The sequence below is a fragment of the Stereum hirsutum genome (genome assembly GCF_000264905.1).
Source record: "Stereum hirsutum FP-91666 SS1 unplaced genomic scaffold STEHIscaffold_17, whole genome shotgun sequence".
NCBI lineage: Eukaryota > Fungi > Basidiomycota > Agaricomycetes > Russulales > Stereaceae > Stereum > Stereum hirsutum.
In genome coordinates this window covers 791,051-813,180 of record NW_006763147.1, presented here as the reverse complement: position 1 = coordinate 813,180, position 22,130 = coordinate 791,051, and the positions used below count along the sequence as shown (strand labels likewise).

Sequence of the window (22,130 nt, the reverse complement as noted above, 5' to 3'; positions counted from 1 at the left end):
TGAGCGCTGCTTCAACCAGTCCACAAAGGAGACCGAGATCGCTCGAAAATTCAGCATAGATTGGGGCGTCTAGTTTTCGTTATCGATTGCCATAGCCGAAGCATGAGAAGAAACAGAGCTGAAGTTTTCTCCCACTCGTCTTCCGTCAACGAGCAGAAACTGCGAAAGCGCTCGCCACTCGAGGATCCAGCACAACGGTGCGAGAGCCGGCATCTCCCGGATCAACTAGGTTCGGTCAGTGGCGCCGTGGCCCAACATCGCTCACCTCACTTCTGCTGCACTCAACTCTCCTCGAAGCCAACCCCCCAAATCCAAGAAAACAAGGTTCGATTGAACACCCACAACAAGGGCTCGAACGCAATACATAAGTACAGACGGTAGACGGTAGGCGGCAGACGATATAAGTGCAAGAACCCATACCACTACCGCTGAACAACCGACCAACATCAACCAGCAAGCAAACATCGACGAGTCAAGTAATCAACACACAAACAAACCTACCAAGAATATGTAATGGGGTTTTATGTTATATATAAGAAGCAAGAGCAAGAAGGGGGTACATAGATAAAAGCACGGATAACTGGGAGCAGGGGAGCGCGACATCCATTTGGTGATCGAGGTAAAAGCAAATGGGCAGAGAGGGTAGAATGGAGGGATGAGGAAGCAAGACAGGGAATACAAAAGCAGGAGGGAGTATGTAAGTAGCGTATTGACAAAAAGCTCGTACAACAACTCCAGAGCAGGACCGTGTCACGGATCACATAGCAGCACCAAGAAGAGATCAAGATCAGAGATGGCCGGGAGGAAGGCAAGGCAAGAAATGGGAAGCATAAAACAGACAGCCAAGAAAGCGACAAGCGCAAAGACTAAACGGAAGGAATCGAAGAGGCACAAAGTAAGAGAAAGCTTTCAGCGGGTGAACGACGAAAAAGCGGAGACGGTACGCCTCGCCGTTCAATTCACCTCGGCTCTTCACTTCACCTCCCTATCCACCGTAATCTTCACACCCTGCTCCGGCGGACTGCTCTCCGCACCCACCACAGCACCCTCCGCAACTAGTCCGCTCCCCTCCTTCTCCTTATTCTCCTCGCCGCCATGGATGCTGCTCTTCTGGTCCCCACCTTGTTCCCACTCCGGCTCGGGCTTCGGCACGGCCTGGATGGTGTAGGTGTGGTGAGTTCCGCGCTGAGAGTTGATCTGGAGGACGCCAGCGGTGGGGTGGGTGTGGCGAGAGCCGACGTTACGCGAGTTGGAGTTCGAGGCGGAAGAGTTGGAGTTGGACGTTCCGGCGTAAGAGCCGCCGTTGACGAGGGTGCCGCGGACGGAGAGGATGATGCGCATGGTCATGGTGGTGGTGATGACGGCGGTCATACTGTTTTTTGAAAAGAAGATGGAAATCAGTTTAATGAGTTTGATTTCAAGGGCGAGTGAGCATCAGAGATGGGGATGGGGCTTACCTGGTGACGATGGTCTTTATGGTGTCCGCGGTGCCGTTTTCGGGGTCATCCTCAGGTGTGATGATGAACCAGAAGAGCATGTTCGTCATGTTCACAGCCCAGATCGCCTATAAGACAGAAAAACAAGATCATTAGTCTCCGCAACGTGAGGAAATGAAGAGAACAGTGCTGCTTACAGCGTAGAGGTTGAGACCGTCACGGAGCATCAACTTCCACGGGCTCAAGGGCTTGGCGTGCCTCGACTTGACAGAGCGCCTGATAGCGAGCGCGCACTATATATGGAACACGGAAACAGTCAGAATCTCAGTGGGTTGAGATTATCACCGGAGGACAAGGGGGCGGATACGCACAGAAAGGGTGTAGACGAGCGTGGGCGCGAGCCAGTAGATCCCGACCCAATTGGACTTGGGACCAGCGATACAGCCTTGACCATCCAACAAGGGAACGGCTAGAAATTCCGGAAAACGTGATGTGTGCTCCGGCTTAGCAGACTAGAGAGGTGCAGTTGACGGTGGACGTACAGCGATAGAAGCCACAGCAGATAGCGGTGACTACGATTTGCACGGCCAGCAGTGCACCCATAGTCCAGAAGACGGTGCGGTTTTTGTCGGAGATGGCGTGAATACGGATGACATGGACGGCTGTGTGATATTTTGATTGTGAGACATTGTGGCGATATGATGGAGAGTTCGGGGGTCGATGAAGAAGCACAGATGCGTACCAGAGGCGACGGCCATGAGGATAGCCGTGCAGATGGGTTCGAAGAGGAAGAAGTGGCCACACATCTATTGGATGCAAGAAAAACATTACAATGTCAGTACTGTATGGTCTTTCTCAAACGTAACCGTCAAAAGTCCAACTCACATCCTGGGTCCAGCTGGAGTCGAAAAATGCGACACCTGCATAATAGAGCGACAGCAACATCACAGAAAACGAGCGCCATGGAGGAACCACCATCAAGAAACTGTTAGACGCTGATAGGCCAAAATATTCCGAGACTGAGAACGCACCGACGATAACGAACTCGATGGGCATGAACCAGCGCAAAAAGTAGTAGAATGCCTTGAGCGGGGGCCATCCATCCGTCTTGAGGAGTTTCCAGCTCCTAGGCGTAAGGACAAGGGTGTCCCATGCAGCAACGGTCAAGGTACAGACGAAGAAATATTTGTGAGCCGAGAGATGAGGGGGTAAGTCGAGGTACGCAGGGAGGTCGGATGGGCTGACGCCGTCAGACATGGTGAGCACGAGTAGCTAGACGGCGACAAATACGTGGATAGCGCAGAGAAAACCAAGGGTGATGAGGGGAAGGAGAAAGTGCCCACGGAGCTCTCATCAGGAGCAACGACCCGCTATAAGACCGCGCCAACCGTGGTAACTCACCTCCAAGGCACATCACCTTTCGTCCCAATCCGCACCGCATCTTGGCACTGAAACGCGCCGAATCAGGGGCTTATCTTCCCGATCAGGCATCCCGCCCCTTCATTTTCGTCCGATTGGCAGCAGTGTTGGCACTCGACCATGCCAGACCCCTGGTCAGGCCGGCGGGTCGAGTTCCGGGTCGGGTCGAGTCAAGTCCACTTGACCCTTGTGGCGGGGCCACAGAGATCCGACCGGTCTGTGGCACACTTTCATTTTACTCAAAGACTTCGAGCTCCAGATAGCCATTCTCAAGGGTAGTCTGAGAATGTTGATTATGTACTATGTAATAACTACAATGAATCTTTACTATGCTTGTCAACCCCGTCGTCGTCGCCCCACAAAGCAGCGTGCAGGTCCATTTCCAACTCAACACTCCGAACACCGCCTTTCCAGAAGTGCTCCAAGATAGAGCCAGGCTGGGCGGAAATGCCAGAGTTCCAGGACGGGTATATGAAGACATCGGAGAGTGGAATCTGAGAGAACTTGTAGGTACTGTAGGCCGCCTCAGTGTCCGCACTCTGAGCCTCTGCATCTGCACATAGGCGATCAGCGATGAGACCGAAATCGGTGGCGTCGTGCTCCGGGTCCAGGAGGTCTTGAGCAGCAAATTCATCTGATTCTTGGGGAAGTAATTCTGGAGTGGACGGTGGAAGGGAGGGCTGAGACGAGTCAATGTCGCCAAATTTGCGCTTGGGGCGTTTGCGTTTTGCGTTTGCGTGGTCGCGATCGATGTCCATACTGACGGTGGTGATGTCGTGTGTGGAAGACAGACGGTTGCGAAGCTTCGTATGAACATTGCCGAATTTTGTGAAACTACGTTCACAGCTTGCCGAGTTGGCGACAATGCTGAGGATCCGAATGGCAAGTTTTATGAATCCTTGTCTTCCATTGAACGCGTCATCGGTATTGCGATCCTCGAGAGCACGCCACACTTGGACGACGTCAACTTCTTCATCCTGATCACATCGGTGAGAAATCCGGACGGTCAGTATCAGTCGAGAGAAGACAAAGCAGACCTCACCCTCTGTTTGCAAGACTCTTCAAAGAACGCGAGAGACATCCCATCATCCGAAAAGTCACCTTGTGAGTGATAATAGTCGTTCGTGGCTTCCCAGAACTGAACGTCTGCCTTTCGTCCATAAACCCTCTCAAGCTTTGGGTCGCTATAGATGCGGTATAGATTGCCGAGGGAAATGAGTATGTGATCGAAACGAGTATGTGCTGCTTGAGCAACGTTGTTGGCGATGGCAAGTGGTTCTAGGTACGCTTGAACTCTACTCTCGTTGATTAGATTGGCATAGCTAATCAGATGAAACGACGACTCACTTCCGAAGACAATCCCAAAACTCTGGATCCTCCACTATACCCAGCACCTTCTCTGCCTTCTCTTTGTCGTCATCCTTCCTTCCCGCACATTCCACTAGATCATCCGCACGCTTGAAGACCAATGCCCGCAGTGCTCCAGAGACCGCAAGAAGGCGAGATACCGAAAGATAGTGGTACATCCAGCGAGTCACGACAGGGAGGATGAGAACAAGAGCGTGCGTGTCGTTCGAGAGTTGCTCTTGGTTGAGCCAATGTCGAGGTAAGTCATGAGCGCGGAACCATTCAATCACGAGTATGGCCATCTGAACGTGCCGCCTCATCTGTGGATTCTTCTTGAGGTAGTCGCCGACGATGAGGTTGATCTGGTGGGCCCAGCAGACAGATACAATGATCCTCCCCCCAAATTTCTCGCTCAGTAGCCGCCTCGCCTTCTTTCCATCGGGGCCATCATCTGTGATCCATGCGATGAGTTCTACAAGGAAAGATTTTTCCATGTAAGTCTTATCGTCAAGGATGATGTCGTATAGGTTATTGCCGTCCTTGCGCTGTCCAGAAAGGTTGTGCGTTCGTACAAGATAGGACTATATTCCCACCAGTGTGGTGCATCAGTTCGTTTCTCTACGCATTCCACAATTTGCCCATACCTCATTGTTGACGGTCATCATCGTCGTACTCACGGGTGTTTTTGATGTGTCCTTCCAGCCGTCACTCTCTCCTGTCGCTAACTGCCCTTGAACGCAACCCTTCACCTTCTTATCGGCCACCGCCACCGCCTTCTTCAGCAACGGACCTCCTAGCATACGACGATGTGGTACACGGAGCCCCTCCGGACACCATTTTCGCATGAATCTCAGGGTCTCCGGATGGTCAGCAGCATTCCACGCCAGCCGATTTGCGACCAACAGTCGTAGAAAGTCGTCCGAGAATTCCCTTTGTAGTTCGTCAATGGGTATGGGATGATCAGCGAGCCTCTGGCGCTTTGCGACGGGCGAGTCAGGATGGATGGCAGTGGTGTGACGGGAGCGTGAGGGAGTCGTGGGAGGTGAATGTGATGCAGAAGGTGCGCTATGGCCGTTTTCTTTGTTATGATGTGTCTCGAGCTCGATCTTTCGTTTTTCGAGTGCTATCTTGACATCTGCAGCATCAATATGCTTGCATTTCTTCAGATGACCCTCTAATGTTTCTAGCTTGCCGCGTATTGGTTCAATTTTTGCGATTGCTGCCAAGAATGTCATAACCAACACTCCAATTGAGAGGCTCTGTACAGCGTACCTGTCTCAAAAAGTTCATCCTCACTTCGTATGTTCTCTCGTTCTCCATGTATGACTGCCAACTCATCCTGCTTCTCCAGGCCCTCGATCTCATTCTTCACGCATCCACGGCACCAAGCTGCTTTATGAGAGGTATCTTCTTTGTAGTATCTCTTCTTGAATTTATGGAAGTGATCCCAGAGCGAGCTTTGCCATTGCGGAGGCTCCGAAAGTCTGTCCGAGAGGGTCATGTAGAAGCAGTTCACTGGTCTCAGTTCACGAGTGGGTAGACGTTGTGATAGGATTATTGTAGATAACTTTTCAGTGGCTCGTTGGCGACGCCGCCCTCGCCGTCACACAGCCTGGCGTAGTGTTGCTCATTATTTACTTAATTAATCACGCTGTACATAAATTTCAAATACGCCACTCTGACCTGCCTGACCCGGGACTCGACCGGGTCGAACCGGTCAAGTACTCGACCCGACCTTGACCAGGGGTCAAGGGTCTAGTGCCAACACTGATTGGCAGCTCGTTCCAGTGATCGTCCTCCATTTGCGAACCCGTTCATTTCCTTCCTCCTCGTCGTCCACGACTGAGACTATCGCAAAAGCCTGTTCTCAGTCCTTGCTTTCTCCCCGATAACGGGAGATTCTGAAACTCACAGCGACACGCCGCTTCTTGATCATCTTTCCATTCCATCATCATTATCCCGCGAGGCGCCGCCCTTCCCTCCAAGACCATCTGAATCCCATACTTATCTCGGGATCTCTGTGGCGATTCATTCTCTGTTCATCCTACACAGCCCATATCTACACTTGCACCGCCTTGACGTCCTCTTGCCCACGGGATGTTATCATCCATTCGCGTTTCGTTGAAGACAAATCTGTTCGAGCGACATCGAAACGCAGGAAACTTGCGATAGGCAGACGGTCTCACCAGGTTTCCATCCCACGAGGTGGTTCCAAGCCGCAATGAGCGTGTACTTTTGCTGGTTAACTTCCGCTTCGGGGTCGCAAAGATGTGTTTCTTGTTCTCATGCCTACACTTCTCGACCAGCTGTTTGTCTCCCCCATCTTCCAATCATAGTCGCGGCGGCGTCAATTACTCTCTGCGAGTCGGCCGTCTCCTCTGTGTCCACAAGCTGGTCGACTCGAGATGGATATTCCTCTGTCCATCATGCAGCTCGCGGTCATACTCTCTGACCGTAGCTATTCTCGTTCTGCTACCTCCAGGTGGAGCGCTCTATGTTTTGTTCTATTATGTCCGCCAAGCGTCTAAATCAGGACGCAACACATCTTTGCGTCGCACAGCATCAGGCCATCGTCTCGGGATCAGCAGACTCGACGATACGTCTATGGGACGCGAAGACAGGTTGTTCCATCTAACTTTCTTCTCAGTCACCTCATCCTGATGGCGCCGGTGTTGGATTTTCGTGGGAAAGTGATGAGTGGCACGAAAAGAGGACGAGTGAGAGCGAGAGAGAGAGGGAAAGGTTGCAATCACGCTGAGTGGTGAGACTGGCTCGTGTTAGGGCAACTCGATGCCCTCAACGAGTCCTACATTCACTGTATTTATAGTACTGTACAAAAGTAACTAGAATATTCTACAATGTACTGAAAGTGGCGGAGCCGGGTGGCGCGGCTGACTCAGCCTGACCGTGGAAACCTCGCGAAAAGTCTCGCAACGTCGAGCTGCACAAGCTGATTTCCAACAGCCGGGACGAGAAAACCGACTGATTGTGTACGAAACTAGCAGCCAGCCCGTGCTACGCACGGGGCCAGCAGAGGGACCGCTTGAGTAGAAATGAAATCTGGACGAGAAAAAAAACTAAGGGCTCTTCCTCGAACTCCAGGTCGAGGCGCTATCGCGCCTCGCCCCTCCGTTCTCCAAAAGACCCTCCAGTTTTGCTTTCGGGGCCCTGGTGGGCAGGCAAGACATCCCGTGTGGCATGAAGCTCCACGGAGAGGCTTTCACACTCACAATCCCGCATCATGAATGCGATCCTGGTAAGTACCTCAACTGCCATGTAGAGCTCTGCCGTGCGAGGGCTCACCACTTGCCTGCCGCCACAGAGCATACCCTAAGTATTCTGTCAACGCTGGAAAGCGAGTCGAGACCAAAGCATAAGATGCTCATGCCGACAAGATAGGATTGAAAAATCCGCTGCTAAAGCAGCAGGCGCCGCCGCCGCCTTATATATCGACGCCGACCGCGCTCAAAACTTCGCGGCTCTACAACGAACTTTCGAGAGCATGGTGGCGCTGGGCCACAGCCTGATCGCTGGGTCAGCTGACGAGTGACTCCGGCTATGCCCGGCTTGGCCAGCCAATCAGATTGTCGTTTTGTCGTTTGTCCACGAGCTGTAGTTGTAAGGATACAGTCGATTAGTGCATAGATATGGCCGTAGTCGTTTCGACATGTATTCCAACGTCCTCTTTTTTGTAGCCTTTTGCCCCATTCCTGCGGTAGTGAGGACAAACTGTGCTTTCCGCTTGGATGATTCCATCCATGCATCAGGGTTTGGATGAAACGCATGCATACATGGAACTGATTTGCAAGACGCTTTGAACGGGAAATATCATATGTATCAGAAGACCGTATACGGTATGCATTGTGATAGATGAAGCTATGATGCTATGAAGGGCTCTATTATGGTGAGCGCCCCCGAGTGTGCCGGACACTGTAAAGATCAAGACACGTTGTAGCCCATGTGTTCTGGCCATGATAGATGGTATTTCTAGACGAGCCGTGGTGCCAGAAGGAAAGTAAATGGAGTGAGATAAGATGAGACGGATATTACTCACATGGAATAGAGATCTGTTTCTCTGCGTGGTCTTGATTGATGCTGAGAGATACATAGTTCCAAACTGGTAACAAAAGAGCGACGAAACATGATGGGGGGATCTTCTGTCTAGTTTCTGATTCTCTGCTGCCATGGCCCATAACGGTCACTATGAGGACAAAGAAGGATACGAAGACAGCAGAGCTCCAGATATCACAGCGTAAAGCCTCAGAATCCGCCGGCCGGATATCTTCGGCGTATTCGCTGAATTTAGGAGAACACGCCGGGAATACGACGAGAATGTCTGAGTTGGCGTGTTCTTGTAAGTTTTGCAAGATACGGACTGAATCCGCTCAGAATGTCGCAAGATGCGACCAGGATCTTTGCGAACACGCCCGGGTCTGCTGTAAATAGACGGCATTGCTTGCACGCCAGTAATTTCCTTTTGTAGACCCTCTGGTTTCATTTATCGCTCCATTTTCGAGCATTTTGAAATGTTCACATACGGCCAGCCAGGAAATTAGGAAAATAATACTAGATACAGCTTCCATGAAGCATACACTACAGACAAAACTACATATGTACAATGGGTCACGACGAATGAAAGCGAACGAACCCGCTCTGTCGCTGAACATGATTATCCAAAGCCGCCGACTTCATCGCTTGCCGCTCTGCCTCAGAGCCCTTGGACTCGCACAACATCACCCTGGATAGTTCGATATAGCCAGATAGTATGGACTACGAAAGACTTGACCTAGAATGCTAGCGAGGAAAGGAAAGGACAACGTCAGATGTGCGGTCACGGAAGCAAGGGGTCACTGGGTACTGCTGGGACGCACCTTCGACTCTTTGTAATACCTTCAAATGCACCTGCACCCCTTGTCCTGACGGCATCCAGGTGCTATATGAAGCTATAGAACCAAAAGTGTGTCAGTATGTCAGTGTGTCAGCGTGCTCAAAGGAGGGAACAAGAAAACAATCCAGAGTGAGGAACATGGAGGAGCTCACTGAGGGAGCAAGTCGGCACAAAAAAAAGTCTAAGTCGAGCCCGAGTGAGCGCTTGAGCTCCGGGCCTGCATAAGCGGGTTCGAAAACCTTGTTTTCTCGGATGCCAGGCGGATTCTCGTATATCTTGGCAGTCGACAGAATTCCACGAGGACAGACAAGAACTGGACGAGAATGTCATCCCGTCGTGTTTTCTTGCATTCTCGGCAGACGCGGCACGGCGGGTTCAGGGAGATTCCCGTTGTATTGCGTAATTTGACCAGAATATGCCCTCGGCGAATTCTGGCGTTTTACGCTGTGTATGGGGAGCGCTCTCCGCCCGGTGAAAATGCCACTGAATGAACCACGTCTGTATGGCCTCTGAGATGATGCACCAGCCTTGTCTCGGCGATATTCCATATTATGATCGTTCTGTCCTCGGAGCAGGAGGCGACGATGTTTCGGTCGGTAGGCGAATAGCACACCGATAGAATAGAACCGGCGTGTCCTTGGAGAGGTTCCCCGTGCAGCTTCCCGCTTCTCGCATCCCAGACGTGAATCATCCCATTACTCCCTCCCGATATGACATACTGTCCGTCTGGGGAAAACTTCACCGAACAAACCTGTCCGCCACCGCTTTTGAATGGCTTCATCAAAGGTTTCCGGGACTCCGTTTCCCAGAGGCGAATACGTGAATCTGCTGAAACGGAGACGATAGTCTTTCCATCGGAGGAAATGTCGATGGATATCACTCTGCCGGCATCGACGAGGATACCAACGCATGAGATAGGTTGCGTGGAAAGGAGCCATATCCGGATCGTACCGTCTCCAGAGCCAGATACGATAATGTTCTTCTTGCGGGAGAACGCAGCAGCAATGACAGAGCCAGTGTGGCCGCGAAGGTGTTGGCGATGTTTGATGTCGCTTGTTACGTCCCAGAGATGAATCGTCCGATCTGAGCCGGCTGAAAGGACATATGTATCGTCGGGGGAGAAGCCAACACGAGACACAATGCCCTTGTGTCGTTTGGGCTGAAGCAACACCTTTCCTGTGGCCATATCCCATATCCGAAAGGTACCATCTTCCGAGCCAGATATGATGCGGTCCCCTTTCGTTGAAAAGCGAACGGAAAGGACGGCGCCTGAATGACCCAGGAAAGGTTGAGCTCTGACAGCTCCCGTCTGCGCGTCTCTCGAGATATATGCTCCATCGAGGGACGCGGAGACGATGTAGTTCCCTCCTGGTAAGAAGACGGCAGCACCAACCCAATCTCCATGATCTTGGTCAAAGCACTGGATCATGGTTCTCTTCTCCAAATCCCAAACGCGAAGTGTGCGGTCGTAGGAGCACGATAATATCTGGAGCCCGTCGGGGGATACATCGACGGCGGAAACAGTCGCGGTGTGGCCTATCAGCGGCTCTCCGATGGCCTTTCCACTCTCTATATCCCAAAGTCTGACGGTATTGTCACGAGAGCCGGAAACGATGTAAGTGTCGTCAGGTGAGAAGCAGAGCGAGACGACTCCGTCTTTGTGTCCTTCGAAGGGATGGAATATAGTATTCCCGGTCTGGATTGCCCAGAGACATATGGTTCCGTTTGACGAGCCCGATGCGAGCATGCTATCCGCTTCGCCGCTTGAGAAAGCGACGCTGAGGACCGGATGTGTGTGGTAGCACAGCGGCTCTCGCTCTTCCTTTCCGGTGGCTACATTCCAAAGTCGAATGGTGGTATCGTAGGACCCGGAAGCGATGGAACGACCGTTCGGAGAGAAGGCTATAGCCGCGACCATGCCAGTATGACCTTTCATGGGTCCGAAGACATGCTTATTGTTGAGAGTATCCCAGATCCTCACTGTCTGGTCGGTGGATCCAGAAGCGACGAATCTCTCGTCTGGTGAGAATGAGACTGCTGTGACATCGCCTGCATGATTCTTCGGCGGCCGCACAGAATTATCCTTTTTTGACTCCGTATCGATGATGTGAAGAAGGTGTTTGTCAGAGCCGATGGCGAAATAGTTTCCATGAGGTGAGACAGCTACACAGAGCTTTCCAATTCCTGCATCATCGCGCTCGTGTCCAAGCACTATCCCGGTTTATGTCAGTACAGGGACTACGCTGATAAGCTACAGGACTCGACGAACCAAGAGAAGAGCGGAGGAAGTTCATAGATGTCTTGTAATCATCCTGATTACCCTCCGAAAGCAGTTTCTTCGCAAGAGCATAGATTTCGGATGAGTGACGGCCGTATAAATCCCGCCAGGCCAAATTATGTTCGGGATCTTGAAACCCACTCATGAAGCTCCGCAGTGCAAAGAGAACGAGTTCCTTGTGTGCATATGCTGTTGTTATTGTCGCTAATGACTCTAGAGTGGAGGTCACAATGTGTTCGAGAACTGCGTGAGGACCATCCGCTGTCATCGTTTGGTCAGGGTCAACTACTGCCCACAGCAAATGTGTCTTTGGCTCACGAGAGAAATACAAAGTCCGAAAGCGATTTTCCAGGCCGGACTCTCGCCTGTTCTGTTGATTCGGGTCCCAAAGCATGGTTACTAGCTGTGACGCAAGTGAAATGAGGTCTGGCTCCACCCAATCCGGCAGCGGGGAGTCTGCGAGCTGAGGTGGGTGCTCCCAAATTTTCTGCATCTCTGTGGCAACTGTTCCTTCTAGGCGGTCAAGGGAGGTCGTGATTTTGTAGGTGATATGTCCACCATGACAAGTTGTGGCGCTCGTGATTGAACTGTGGACTTTTTGTCCCGAAAGGATGTATCGTGCTCGGCCAAGGTGAGGCCTACATGGATATCTCAATATTAGCATTATGACGCAGCCGTGTTGATTGAAAACACGACTGACCATCGAATCAGTTTTTGCCAGTCGTAGGATACGTGCTTCACAGGCAGGTATTCAAGGGTCCACCAAAGACCCGTCAGCGACTCGGTGACGGTCACGTCCGCCTGAGGGTCTCTCGGGTTATGCTCATCCCGGTCCAGTGGCTGCTTCTTTCGGTCCTCCGGTTGTTTGGCCTCGGCCGGTTCTGGATTCATATTCGCTCTAGCAGTTAGCCCCGCATCCAATTCTTTCTTCTTTACTATTGACATTGTGCGTAGACCAAGGGCAGTCGCTTCGTATGACATCCACCGCATTGGACCCGCGGTATGTTTAATATCCTGTTCTATCGTTCGCCACCCACCACTTCATTGACAGACAGTTCAGTATAAAGTAGAAAATTCATGGGAAAGAACATACATATCCGAGTGAGTTCCCGGAAACCAGACCTCCTTCGTGTGTGGTGGGTCATCTCGTGCGACATTCTTGTCGTGGTCTTCCTGTAGTTCCTTGCCGCCGTTGGCATATTCAGGAAGAAACTTCACTCGCTTCTCATCCAGGGCTAGCGCATGTCGGAAGTAGCAGACATGCTTCATCCCTGTTGTCGTGTCTGGTTCAACCTTCCTTCTGGACAATCCAATAGACGACACAGTGTCCCTTCATGCAAAGGACTCAGCATAAGGGCCCTAATTAAGGACGAAGAGGGCCGACTAACCATGCACCGACAAAATGGACGTGAGCAACTCGGGAGAACTCGTTTCTGAAGCGTTTGGTTATCTCTTCAGAATTCCCGTGCTTATTCATAATAAGTTAGCGATCATAGCGATGGAAATATTTCGGTCACCGACCTTTCCAATGGTAGAGTAAAGCTCGTAGGCACTAAGACGATGGTATTAGTGAATCATTGCGGATATGTATGACGAAAAAGCGCACAATGGTATCTGTGCTTCATTGCCACGATGAATCAAGCCCACCTGAGCATAAGTTTAGCAACAGTCACGCTTTGGGAAAAAGAAGAATTCTAGAGCTGCTTACGTGCTTGATCATGGCGGATAGGCAGCGAACTTGGTATGCTCCACGAGAGAAACCTAAGCGTCGAAGATTAGCCTAGAAATAATGCAGCACGGGTCGAGAGTTGAACGTGCCGAACAGGAATATCCTGTCGTTTGGACAGTAATTCTCCGCGAGCCACTTGTAGGCGAGGATGATGGTGTCGACGAAGTTCCTGTCAAGCAGTTCTCAACGAAAACTAAAATGTATTGGAGGTAATGATATAGCATACCAGGCAATCGCGAGCTCCATCACTTGCCCAACCTTATGCTTGTAGTAGGCGAATGACTTATAGGCTGGCCTTGCGTATGTCCCGATGCCACTATTGTAGAATGTGATCTGTTTGTGGTCTTTCTCCAATAGTCCGTAGATCTCAATGACGTTTGTATTCTAAGGGGTGAACGTCAACGCCACGACTATATGCATATATGGTCCGACACGAATTTAGAGACTCGCCTGTTCTCCGAATTGGTTCGAAGTGCCATCGATGCATACAACGAGATTTTTCCCCACTTCCCGTGCACATTGACACGGGGTTGCCGTTACGGAGAGTAACGTAGAAGGAGACCTCTCGTCCTTGTCGATGTTCATCGCAGTCTATATACTTGTAGCGTAGAAAGGATGGAAGGAGTGTGGGGGAGAGTACACGTCGTCAAAAAGTATATATACACATACATGTGCGAGTACATGGAGGCTGCGCTGAGGCTTCTTTGAGGCTGTAGGAGCGCCCATAGACATGTGTATCCGCTAAATGTAGACCTTCCGTGAGATTTGGAGTTATGGCTACCAAAGTTCCAGACCTCGATCTCACATTACGTTCTTTCCATCGGACTTGTCGAGAAACGAGATGAACGCAAGGTTGTGTACTCAAGAAAAATTTCCGCTTACCGAGAGACCTAGTCCACCCTCGACATGACTGAGCTTCAAGTGGTGTTTTGAGCAAGCTAAGCCGAGTATGGTACTATGTATCCCTACCATACTCGTGTGCTCTACCTGAATGTGATTTGATTCCCCTCGGGTCAGCACGAGTCCCCTTTGAGCGACAAGGCCGACTGAAGCTGAGAGACCCACCTGACCCACCACAAATTTACGTAAGTAGGTTTTCAGGTATCTTGATATCGATTTGCGTATTGAATCACTATGCTTGTTGAGTTTGTGTTGAGTCCTTCAAAGCCCCGTAATTGAAGGTTGCCAGGCCTTCAGTACTCGAATAAAAGTTGAGGGTATATACTGTACCTCCCAGACGTTAGACGACTGCTTATGTAACGTGGGAACTCCCGCCAAGAGGCGACAAGGGCTTGGGACAGCGGGACGTAGGCGACAAGCACATCGCTCATGGACAGGTCCCGGTGAGCACCACGCACCGTTCTTTAACCTATGTATTCTGTGTTTGCAATTCTGGAACTGTAAAATTTTTTGTGGTGTTGCTTCGCGTGTGGAACCGTCACTGAGAAATACAGTGCCAGTGGCTGGACCCAAGCTGGTCCTTACTCATGAGAGTTTGAGTGCCACGCACTGCAAACAGTCGCACTTGTGGCTTCAGGATCCAGAATTCCATCATCAGAGCTCGCGGATTATAGTACTATTGCTCTCAATCATGAGCTCAACCAATTTTATTTTATTTTTCGAAGAAAACACAGGAAAATACGAATATATTACCCTAGGCGACAAGGCCCTCGGGACACCGGGACAAGCGCCCAAATAGGCGACGCGACAGGCCCTTCGGGACACCGGACGTCGCCTAACGTCTGGGAGGTACAGTATCTCCGAGTCACACTGGGGGGTACGCATTGGGTGAATTTCACCCTGATTTTTCACCCGAAGACACATGGGATTTTCACACAATTCTTAGGTGACGGATATCGGCTTCACCTCAATTTTGGGTGAAATTTTTAGGTGAAATTCACTATGTTTGTTTTCGTTTTCACCCGAAGATTTCAATCAGGGTTTGGGTGAAAATCCACGTATCTTGGGCTGACTCTAGGAGGTACGGCTGCCGGTTCACGCTTCTCAGCTTAGACCCTGCTGATGGGTTGCGAGTCTATTTGTTTGGGCACCCGAGAGAACGAGGAACATGAGAGAAATTTGATTAATTAGGAATTATGTATGTACAGTAATACATTAGGGTAGCATGCTCCTCAGACACAGTACAGTATACTGAGAAGCCACACCGGTGACCTATCTCAGCGGCTCCACCCTCCATGAAAGTTAAACAGCAAGATATAACTCTATTGAGAGGCTGAAGGGAGAGAGAGAATGGAAGAAATGACATGAGAGAGATGGAAGAAAGTTGAGAGTTGTCAAGGGTCAGCGAGTGCATCAAGTCAGATCAATATATGACCGACATCATAAGCACGATAACCAAGGGGGGCGAGATCGGCGTGGCAAGTGGCGTACCTGGATAGCTTGTGAAGTAGCAAGCGATCTCCACTCATACTGTATCTAACTATGAAGTACATAGTGCTCCCGAAAGCGAAAAAAATGGGAAGAGGAGGACGACTGCACCTTTCAAGTGACCTCAGAATCCACGTCTCCGACAATTTCCCAACGTCCCTGTCCCAATCGTTACCGAGAGTCGAATCGTGTTCCTTGTCAGCGAGAATGCAAGTGTCAAGTTTCAAGGACTGAGATCATACAGAGACAGGAAAGGCAAGCAACAAGGAAAGCGTGAGGCGTAAACGGCGGCCAGAAGACATCCTAGAGTATAACTATATCGAAGGGAGAGCTGTGTCCGACGTCAATGAGAAGCCAGAGTTAGTGGTGGTGGATGCAGAGAGCAAAGAGCACTGAGTCGAGTGAAGCTGAGCAGGACACGGCTATGACGTCATCGGCACCACAGCGCTACGCCACTCTGTTGTGCTTTGTGGCCACCGCCCAAGTTCGCAGTCTTCGTCTCGATTCACCGCACCCTGTACAGTTTCGACGTTGACAGCGTCAACCTCATGGTATATCTTGCTCTGTTATATTTATATCTGAATTTATCTTGATATCTTAGAGGTTTGTTGTTCCCTGCAAAGTTTGGGTGAATTTCAATGAAGCCATCTGTAGGCCTAGCAGCGGTCACCAAAAATTGGGTGAAACATGAAATTCACCCTAAATTTAGCTGAATTTCACCCTATCTGTCTTTCACAGTGTCAGGACGTATGATACAAAATATTATCTCGATATGTAGAGTTATATACACGACTTTGCCTTGGATATACTGCTGTAAGATGTCATGACAGGCGCTACTAAAATAGCGGCTCCGTATAATCGAGCTCTTGTCTCAAAGTCCTGCGGGTCAATGCATACTCTGGGTAGGGACCATGCGGTACTATGGATGGCCCAGTAGTTCGACAAGACCCAGTAGTTCGACAACCTCCGTAATAATCTTTTTCTCCCTCTCCAGTCAGTTCACGTTCTTTCCTGTATCAAGACCATTACTGTAAAGTTTGATACCCGTACTCCGAATGCTTGTCGGTACAGAAAATGAAAGATGGTCAAAACTGCCACTTCGACAAGCGTGACTCCCTCGAGACAGCTAGATCCTAGCACCCAAAAAATCTAGTTATATTTGTGAGACATTAGAGTACATATTGTAGTACATCTAAATACTTTGTACCACCCCGATCTGTGTGTTGGTAGCTAAAGGCGAGGGAGGGGGGAAAGCGTTACAGAGACGGCAGAGACAGAATTCAATCTCCGCGCGTGGCTCTGCGCCAAAGAGTGCTGACGAAGCTTGAAGAAGCCGGGTGGCGGAAGGTGACAACGAGTGACGATCAACCAGTTTGAGTGGGGCCTTGGCATGTCTTGGCGTCGAACTCGTTCGGCAAAGTCCTCTCCATCAGCAAGACTGTTTCTCTCGGGGAAAACACGCTCCTGTCACGCGGTAAGTGCCAGGAGGGTATTGTCTGTGACGGATCGCGTTTTTGTGGCACCTGAGTAGTTGGTTTGTATGTCTTGGGGGAGGGGTCCTCCAGCAATGAGAACCGCTCGAAATTCCCTCTAAATTCCACGGTGTGACAGCTTTGATGGCCATGAGGTAAACCCGGCAACGGCACCCGAATAGATAAGATTGGTGGACGGCGCCTCACGTATAACTCGCGTACCCCTCAGGCACCCGTACTGGATCGTGTTTCTGATTATCGGGAGCGTGTTTTTTCGGTGTCGTCCCACCTTCGGTAGAATTCTGGCTGGGAGCTTGGTGTGAAGCGCCCAGGTGCGCAGACACCTTCCTATCCAAAAAAACACGATCCCGTCGCATCAAAACACGATCCAGCGCGCCTCCGTCACGTCGCGCCACACTCGCTGTCTTGCCACACTCTCCGGTGCCCTCTACTGGCTCCCTCCCGATTTCACCATACACAAATACCCGGTAGTCCTTCCAGCCACCCGCCGACTCACGCGCAATGTGTAAACGCTATGAGGTACAAGTTAAAATATTTTCTGGGCCGCTTCGCGGCTCTTCGTGAAGGTGTGAATGGTTTTATGAGTGTATATACATATACATGACTCAAAATGCATGTATTTATTGCTATAAAATACATTCTGCACCCTCCATGCATTTAGCAATGTCTATGGAAGCCCTACACCATAATCTGCCCTCTAAGGCCATGAATACAACGCAAACGGCACCTCCATGCAGCGGCGCCACACTCCGAGGGCCAAATCTGCACGTACGGCGCGTCGTCACGAAACGTCACGTCACGTCACATCGTTACCGTAGCGTGATTTTTCCATTTCCCAGTTCCACATCTGCCTAAACCTAACTTTTCAGTCTATTCTGGTCTAGGCACTCTTCTCGCTCTATACCCGTAGGGCGCTCTCGATGCTTCGTAGTTTGATAGACTGATATAGCGCGAATAGATGGTTGTCCGAGTCTTGAATGACATGTGAAGAAATCAAAATTCCGCGGCCTGTCAAAGGCTGTCAAGGCAAGACTCGGACGCCTGCCCTCAACAGCTCCCTGCGCTCGTTCGTTGTTGATTTCTCTCACGCTTCAGGCTCTCTTGAAGTGTCCCCTCGGCGCTTCAATCCTTGCTTTCATCTTCTTCCTGCACCCCTCTTCCTCGAATCCCTTTTTTTCGTGCACTGATACCAGGATCATCGACAGGGCACTCGCACACGACTGGAACTCGACACCGATGGACGGGACCCAGCGGAAACCTCATGGGTCGGGGTTGCAGAAAATCCCGTAGCAGAACATACCAGGCGAGTCGTGCCCAAGTCGTGCCCTCCTTTGCGACAACTCTGCATTTGATCCGACTGACATGGCTATATTTATTTTAGCTTATACCCTGCTCTTACCCGCCCTGTGACCCGCCAACTTTCAACGGTCATTGAGGGGCCGTTACGGCGTTAAGTCGCACAAGGTGAGAGGCTTCCCCGCATCAGTCCTATCCTATTTACTTCTTACACTGACGTCTTGGTTTGCGTTTCAGATAGACAGGTTGCTTGCTCGGCACTTGTCTCCTACTTTTTCGTGAGTCCCGTCTCTGATATTGGGGATGCTTATTTATGTGACTAATTTCTGTGCGCTGTTATATTTAGATTTCATAGGCCGACATCTCGTAGATCCCGAGACAAAGCCACTTCGCTACACATGGAGTCCATTCGAGAGGTTTGCGTTGGTTTGCATTGGTTCATGTCACCCATACATTAGCGTAAAGTCAGTTTGTTCGAGTAGTTACCATGTATATTTTGCAATGCAATGAAATTTCCCACCCAAACTGAGCAGTCCGAGTGAAACATATCGGGCTCCATGGCATGATCCACGACATAAACCTCGCGGACTATCGTGCTCTACCGCCATCTATCCTGCGTCTACCAGAATCCAACCATGTCTAGCTAAAGGCAGGTCTATGATGAATAGATGCTGTCAAAGGATCTATTCATGTCTCCCGGGAGACCGAATAGACCGAAATGGCTAGGTTTCGCCAGATGCGGCCTTGCTGATGTCCCCGGCCTCTCTCAAAAAAATTATAGATCACACAGACATAATCAGAAGACCTCAAAGTACATATCTCCTAGTTTTTGTAGTCCCAGGTTGCGAGACAAGGGTTCGGCCGAGAGCTCAAGATTTGTTGAACTACTGGGCCATCCATAGTATTCCTGTTCCGTTAGGACAGGTCTTAGAACAAGAGTCATTCATTGCGGTAACACCAGTCACGTCACGCCCCGACCTGTGGCGGTGGCGTCAAAACTGTGGGGCCTGTCTTGAGCTCATGTTTTTGTCACTGCGTTATCTCAGAGCGTCACCTCGTCCGCCCCACATCTTTCCGTCTCCCGTACAGCTCCGACTTGTCTACTGTTCGGTTTTCTCGTCTTCCTCATGATTGTCTCCTCTTCGCCAAGTGGCGAAGGAGCCTGAAGCAAAGCAACTTGGTGGCCAATTCTGTGGGGACAGAAGGAACAGGTCTGGCCCGGAGGGCGTGGTATAGGTAGGGCTGCAAGAATACTCTGGTCTGGTTTGAACCTGCAACCTCCCCAGGCCTCTCGCCGGCCGGTCCGAGCGAGCTCAGAGGCGACCTCTCGTCGCAAACTTTTTTTTTCTTTCGCCGCGGATTCTCATTATTTATGCAACCAGCAATACTGTAGTTTTTCGACCATATGTTCGTCACACATCAGGCAGGGTGCGCCGGCGAACATATTTGACCTGATGGTCACGCATATACGCGGGTCCACGAACAGCAAATCGTGACCGATTTCCACCAAAATCGAGCAGAAATCAAATTTTAGGACGTACCGCGAACAATTTCATTGGTTCGTCACGCGTGGTCCGCCCAAACGAACCGTGGTCTGGCGAAGGTCACGTCTGACATAATCTTCCCACGAACCTACGGTCGAAAAACTACAGTAAGTGGAGGATTATTCGGAAGAAGTTTTGAATGAGTACGCAGAACTGCACTCAACACGGAAAATGGACTTGCGAAAGCGACGTCCGAAAATAATATGTAGCCTCATGATGGGGTGGCAAAGTTACGATTCCATGAGGAACGAGTGAATCGTGTATAAATGTTTTCTTTTTGCTTCTTTTTCTTTTTCGGCTTCCGCCCCGGTTTCCTGTTTTAGGTTGTGATTCAGAATTCCCACGCATATGGTGTGGCGAGATTTCCAACGCTCGCGCTCATCCCTGTTCCTTCCTTCTTGTCTATCGGCCATCGTACGTCTCTGATACAGATACATTGTTTATCCACTGCACCTCCCTGGATTGCTCGCCAGCTGTCCTTACTTGCCTCTAGATATTGGTCGATGCGAGTCCGTGAATGCCAGCCGCACCCTTAAAGCTTTGGTTCGGTGAACGCTTGTGGGCGATGAACGCTTGTGGGCGATGAACGCTTGTGGGCGATCAGTTGGTATGCATGCATTGCAAGGTAAGGCTATTGTTCGAGTTCTCTCTCAAATATTTGCATATTCAGCTTCTTTGATTCAGGTCGCCTCACTGTTATGGACAAAACTGGAACCCGCTTGTCGCTCATATCGGTGCGCTCGGCTCCATTGTCGCTCTATGCTCTGTGGTATTCTTGCTGGTTAATCGATGTCGGATCTTCAACGTCTGCTTGTTCTATGTGTGTGTATTCGCGTCCTCTTTCCAGTCGACCGTGGCTCGGTAAGGACTTTCTGGGGAGGGACGGGCGCACCCGATGCCAGTGACTGAGCACACGACATCTGTAAGTCTCATCGGGTCGGTATGTACGTGATGATATGTGAGGTTTACATGTTCTCACCAGGATGTTCACCAATCTGATCGTGCTGTTTATTGGCCACATAACACTGCGTGAGTGTTGGCTTTTTGCATACGCCACCTTTCTACGCCACTTTGTACTCATCGCGCCGCACACTGTTGACCCTCAGCTGACATTCTACTTGCTCTTTGAACGGACCGTGCTCACTCAAACATGTCTATTGGCATCTATCTCTGAAATTCTGAAACTCAAGGTCGCTCATTGTTGTGCATGCATAAATATGTAAGCGTATATTCTTGTATTACGTGCCAATCAACTCCTTGCCACCCCCCTAGCGTTTAATTTTCTCATATTGATATCAATGCAGGTCTCGGGCCCGCTCATTAAACACCCAATGCATAGATTTGAACCAAAGTTCGCCATCGTCACGTTCTCTGTTATGCGCATGTTAGGTCGTCTGCTCGTCGATAACAGTATGTTGCTCACCGTCTTCGTCTTCTTTTCCACTATGACCAACCTGTCGAAGCTTGTGAGCGTCCAAGGATCAACATTCAAGTCGGCGGGGCCGTTCCACACATCCATCCAAACCGGTACGTCCACAATATCTCCGATCTCGATGGCATCTGTGTCTGCTTCAACCAGCGTGTCGCCGGTCAGAATCTCCACCCTGACAGGCTTTGGGTTTTAGCCAAAATGAGTGACGTTGCTCGGCGGTGAGAATGGTAGAGTGTGTACGCACCTTTCTGGACTTGTTGGCTCGGCGGGAAAGCACAAGAATCATCTTTCCCCAGGAGCTGCTTAACGCAGGATACTTGTGTGGTGAAGTCGACGATCCGCGTGCCAAGCTCGAACATGCCTTGCGTATGTCATTCAGGCGTTGGTGCTGTATTGCATAGCTGGTTTCGTCGACAGATCCACCATGTCCGAGGTGCAGAGTTTCTTGTTCACCTCCCGTGTATTCGGCGCTGTTCTAGTTGTCAGCGTTCGCTCGTTCTGTAACTGTATCGTTTACCTGCACGATCCGAAGTTAAGCCCTGTCACCATCGCTTTTATCCTTATAGTCAGCCGCATGCTCGGATCGGCTATATACACCACGTCGGTGTAGATCGTGCCGTGATATTGGTGCTCGTCTAGGTGTGTGACTATGGTTAACCAGGAGGACAGTTCCCTATCGCCCGAGGGAACAAATCGCAGATCGCCTTTGAAGAATTTGCTGTCCTCGTTGTCGTCGTATATGTCTTTGAAAGTGACTTGTAGTTTCTCATCTGTATCTGCTTATTCAGTGGGATGTTGGCGTCATATATTTATGTGCTCTTACCTTTGATTAGTGACATTGATCAGTCGGAGAAGTGGGTTATTGTCAGTCATCATCGAG

The 22,130-nt window shown here is 50.4% G+C and overlaps 5 protein-coding genes across 5 annotated transcripts; 1 reads left to right on the top strand and 4 right to left on the bottom strand.

The window, feature by feature from the left end:
- Positions 1 to 965: 965 nt before the first annotated feature.
- STEHIDRAFT_104008 (uncharacterized protein) lies at positions 966 to 2,693 on the bottom strand (the record flags this gene model as incomplete). The annotated part of the gene is made up of 8 exons (XM_007309319.1): positions 966 to 1,372; positions 1,458 to 1,564; positions 1,634 to 1,729; positions 1,808 to 1,905; positions 1,979 to 2,098; positions 2,179 to 2,242; positions 2,322 to 2,356; positions 2,468 to 2,693. The coding sequence occupies 8 exons, from the start codon at positions 2,691 to 2,693 to the stop codon at positions 973 to 975; spliced, it is 1,146 nt and encodes a 381-aa protein (XP_007309381.1). The 3' UTR covers positions 966 to 972.
- A 447-nt stretch (positions 2,694 to 3,140) lies between these two features.
- Positions 3,141 to 5,703, bottom strand: STEHIDRAFT_104004 (uncharacterized protein; the record flags this gene model as incomplete). Its single annotated transcript, XM_007309318.1, has 5 exons — positions 3,141 to 3,832; positions 3,898 to 4,150; positions 4,203 to 4,783; positions 4,847 to 5,421; positions 5,445 to 5,703. 5 exons carry the CDS (start codon positions 5,701 to 5,703, stop codon positions 3,167 to 3,169), a joined length of 2,334 nt encoding a protein of 777 aa, XP_007309380.1. The 3' UTR covers positions 3,141 to 3,166.
- A 3,139-nt stretch (positions 5,704 to 8,842) lies between these two features.
- STEHIDRAFT_125114 (uncharacterized protein) lies at positions 8,843 to 9,539 on the top strand (the record flags this gene model as incomplete). Its single annotated transcript, XM_007309317.1, has 2 exons — positions 8,843 to 8,965; positions 9,043 to 9,539. Coding segments are annotated over 2 exons (396 nt in total), but the record flags the coding sequence as incomplete, so codon positions are not given.
- STEHIDRAFT_161743 (WD40 repeat-like protein) lies at positions 9,530 to 13,829 on the bottom strand (the record flags this gene model as incomplete). The annotated part of the gene is made up of 12 exons (XM_007309316.1): positions 9,530 to 11,301; positions 11,360 to 11,629; positions 11,687 to 12,006; positions 12,069 to 12,407; positions 12,462 to 12,698; positions 12,757 to 12,836; positions 12,890 to 12,920; positions 12,975 to 13,015; positions 13,077 to 13,129; positions 13,214 to 13,266; positions 13,324 to 13,481; positions 13,767 to 13,829. The coding sequence occupies 12 exons, from the start codon at positions 13,827 to 13,829 to the stop codon at positions 9,530 to 9,532; spliced, it is 3,417 nt and encodes a 1,138-aa protein (XP_007309378.1).
- A 7,227-nt stretch (positions 13,830 to 21,056) lies between these two features.
- STEHIDRAFT_114979 (uncharacterized protein) lies at positions 21,057 to 22,089 on the bottom strand (the record flags this gene model as incomplete). Its single annotated transcript, XM_007309315.1, has 5 exons — positions 21,057 to 21,086; positions 21,242 to 21,430; positions 21,495 to 21,720; positions 21,768 to 22,026; positions 22,074 to 22,089. 5 exons carry the CDS (start codon positions 22,087 to 22,089, stop codon positions 21,057 to 21,059), a joined length of 720 nt encoding a protein of 239 aa, XP_007309377.1.
- Between the last annotated feature and the right edge of the window lie 41 nt (positions 22,090 to 22,130).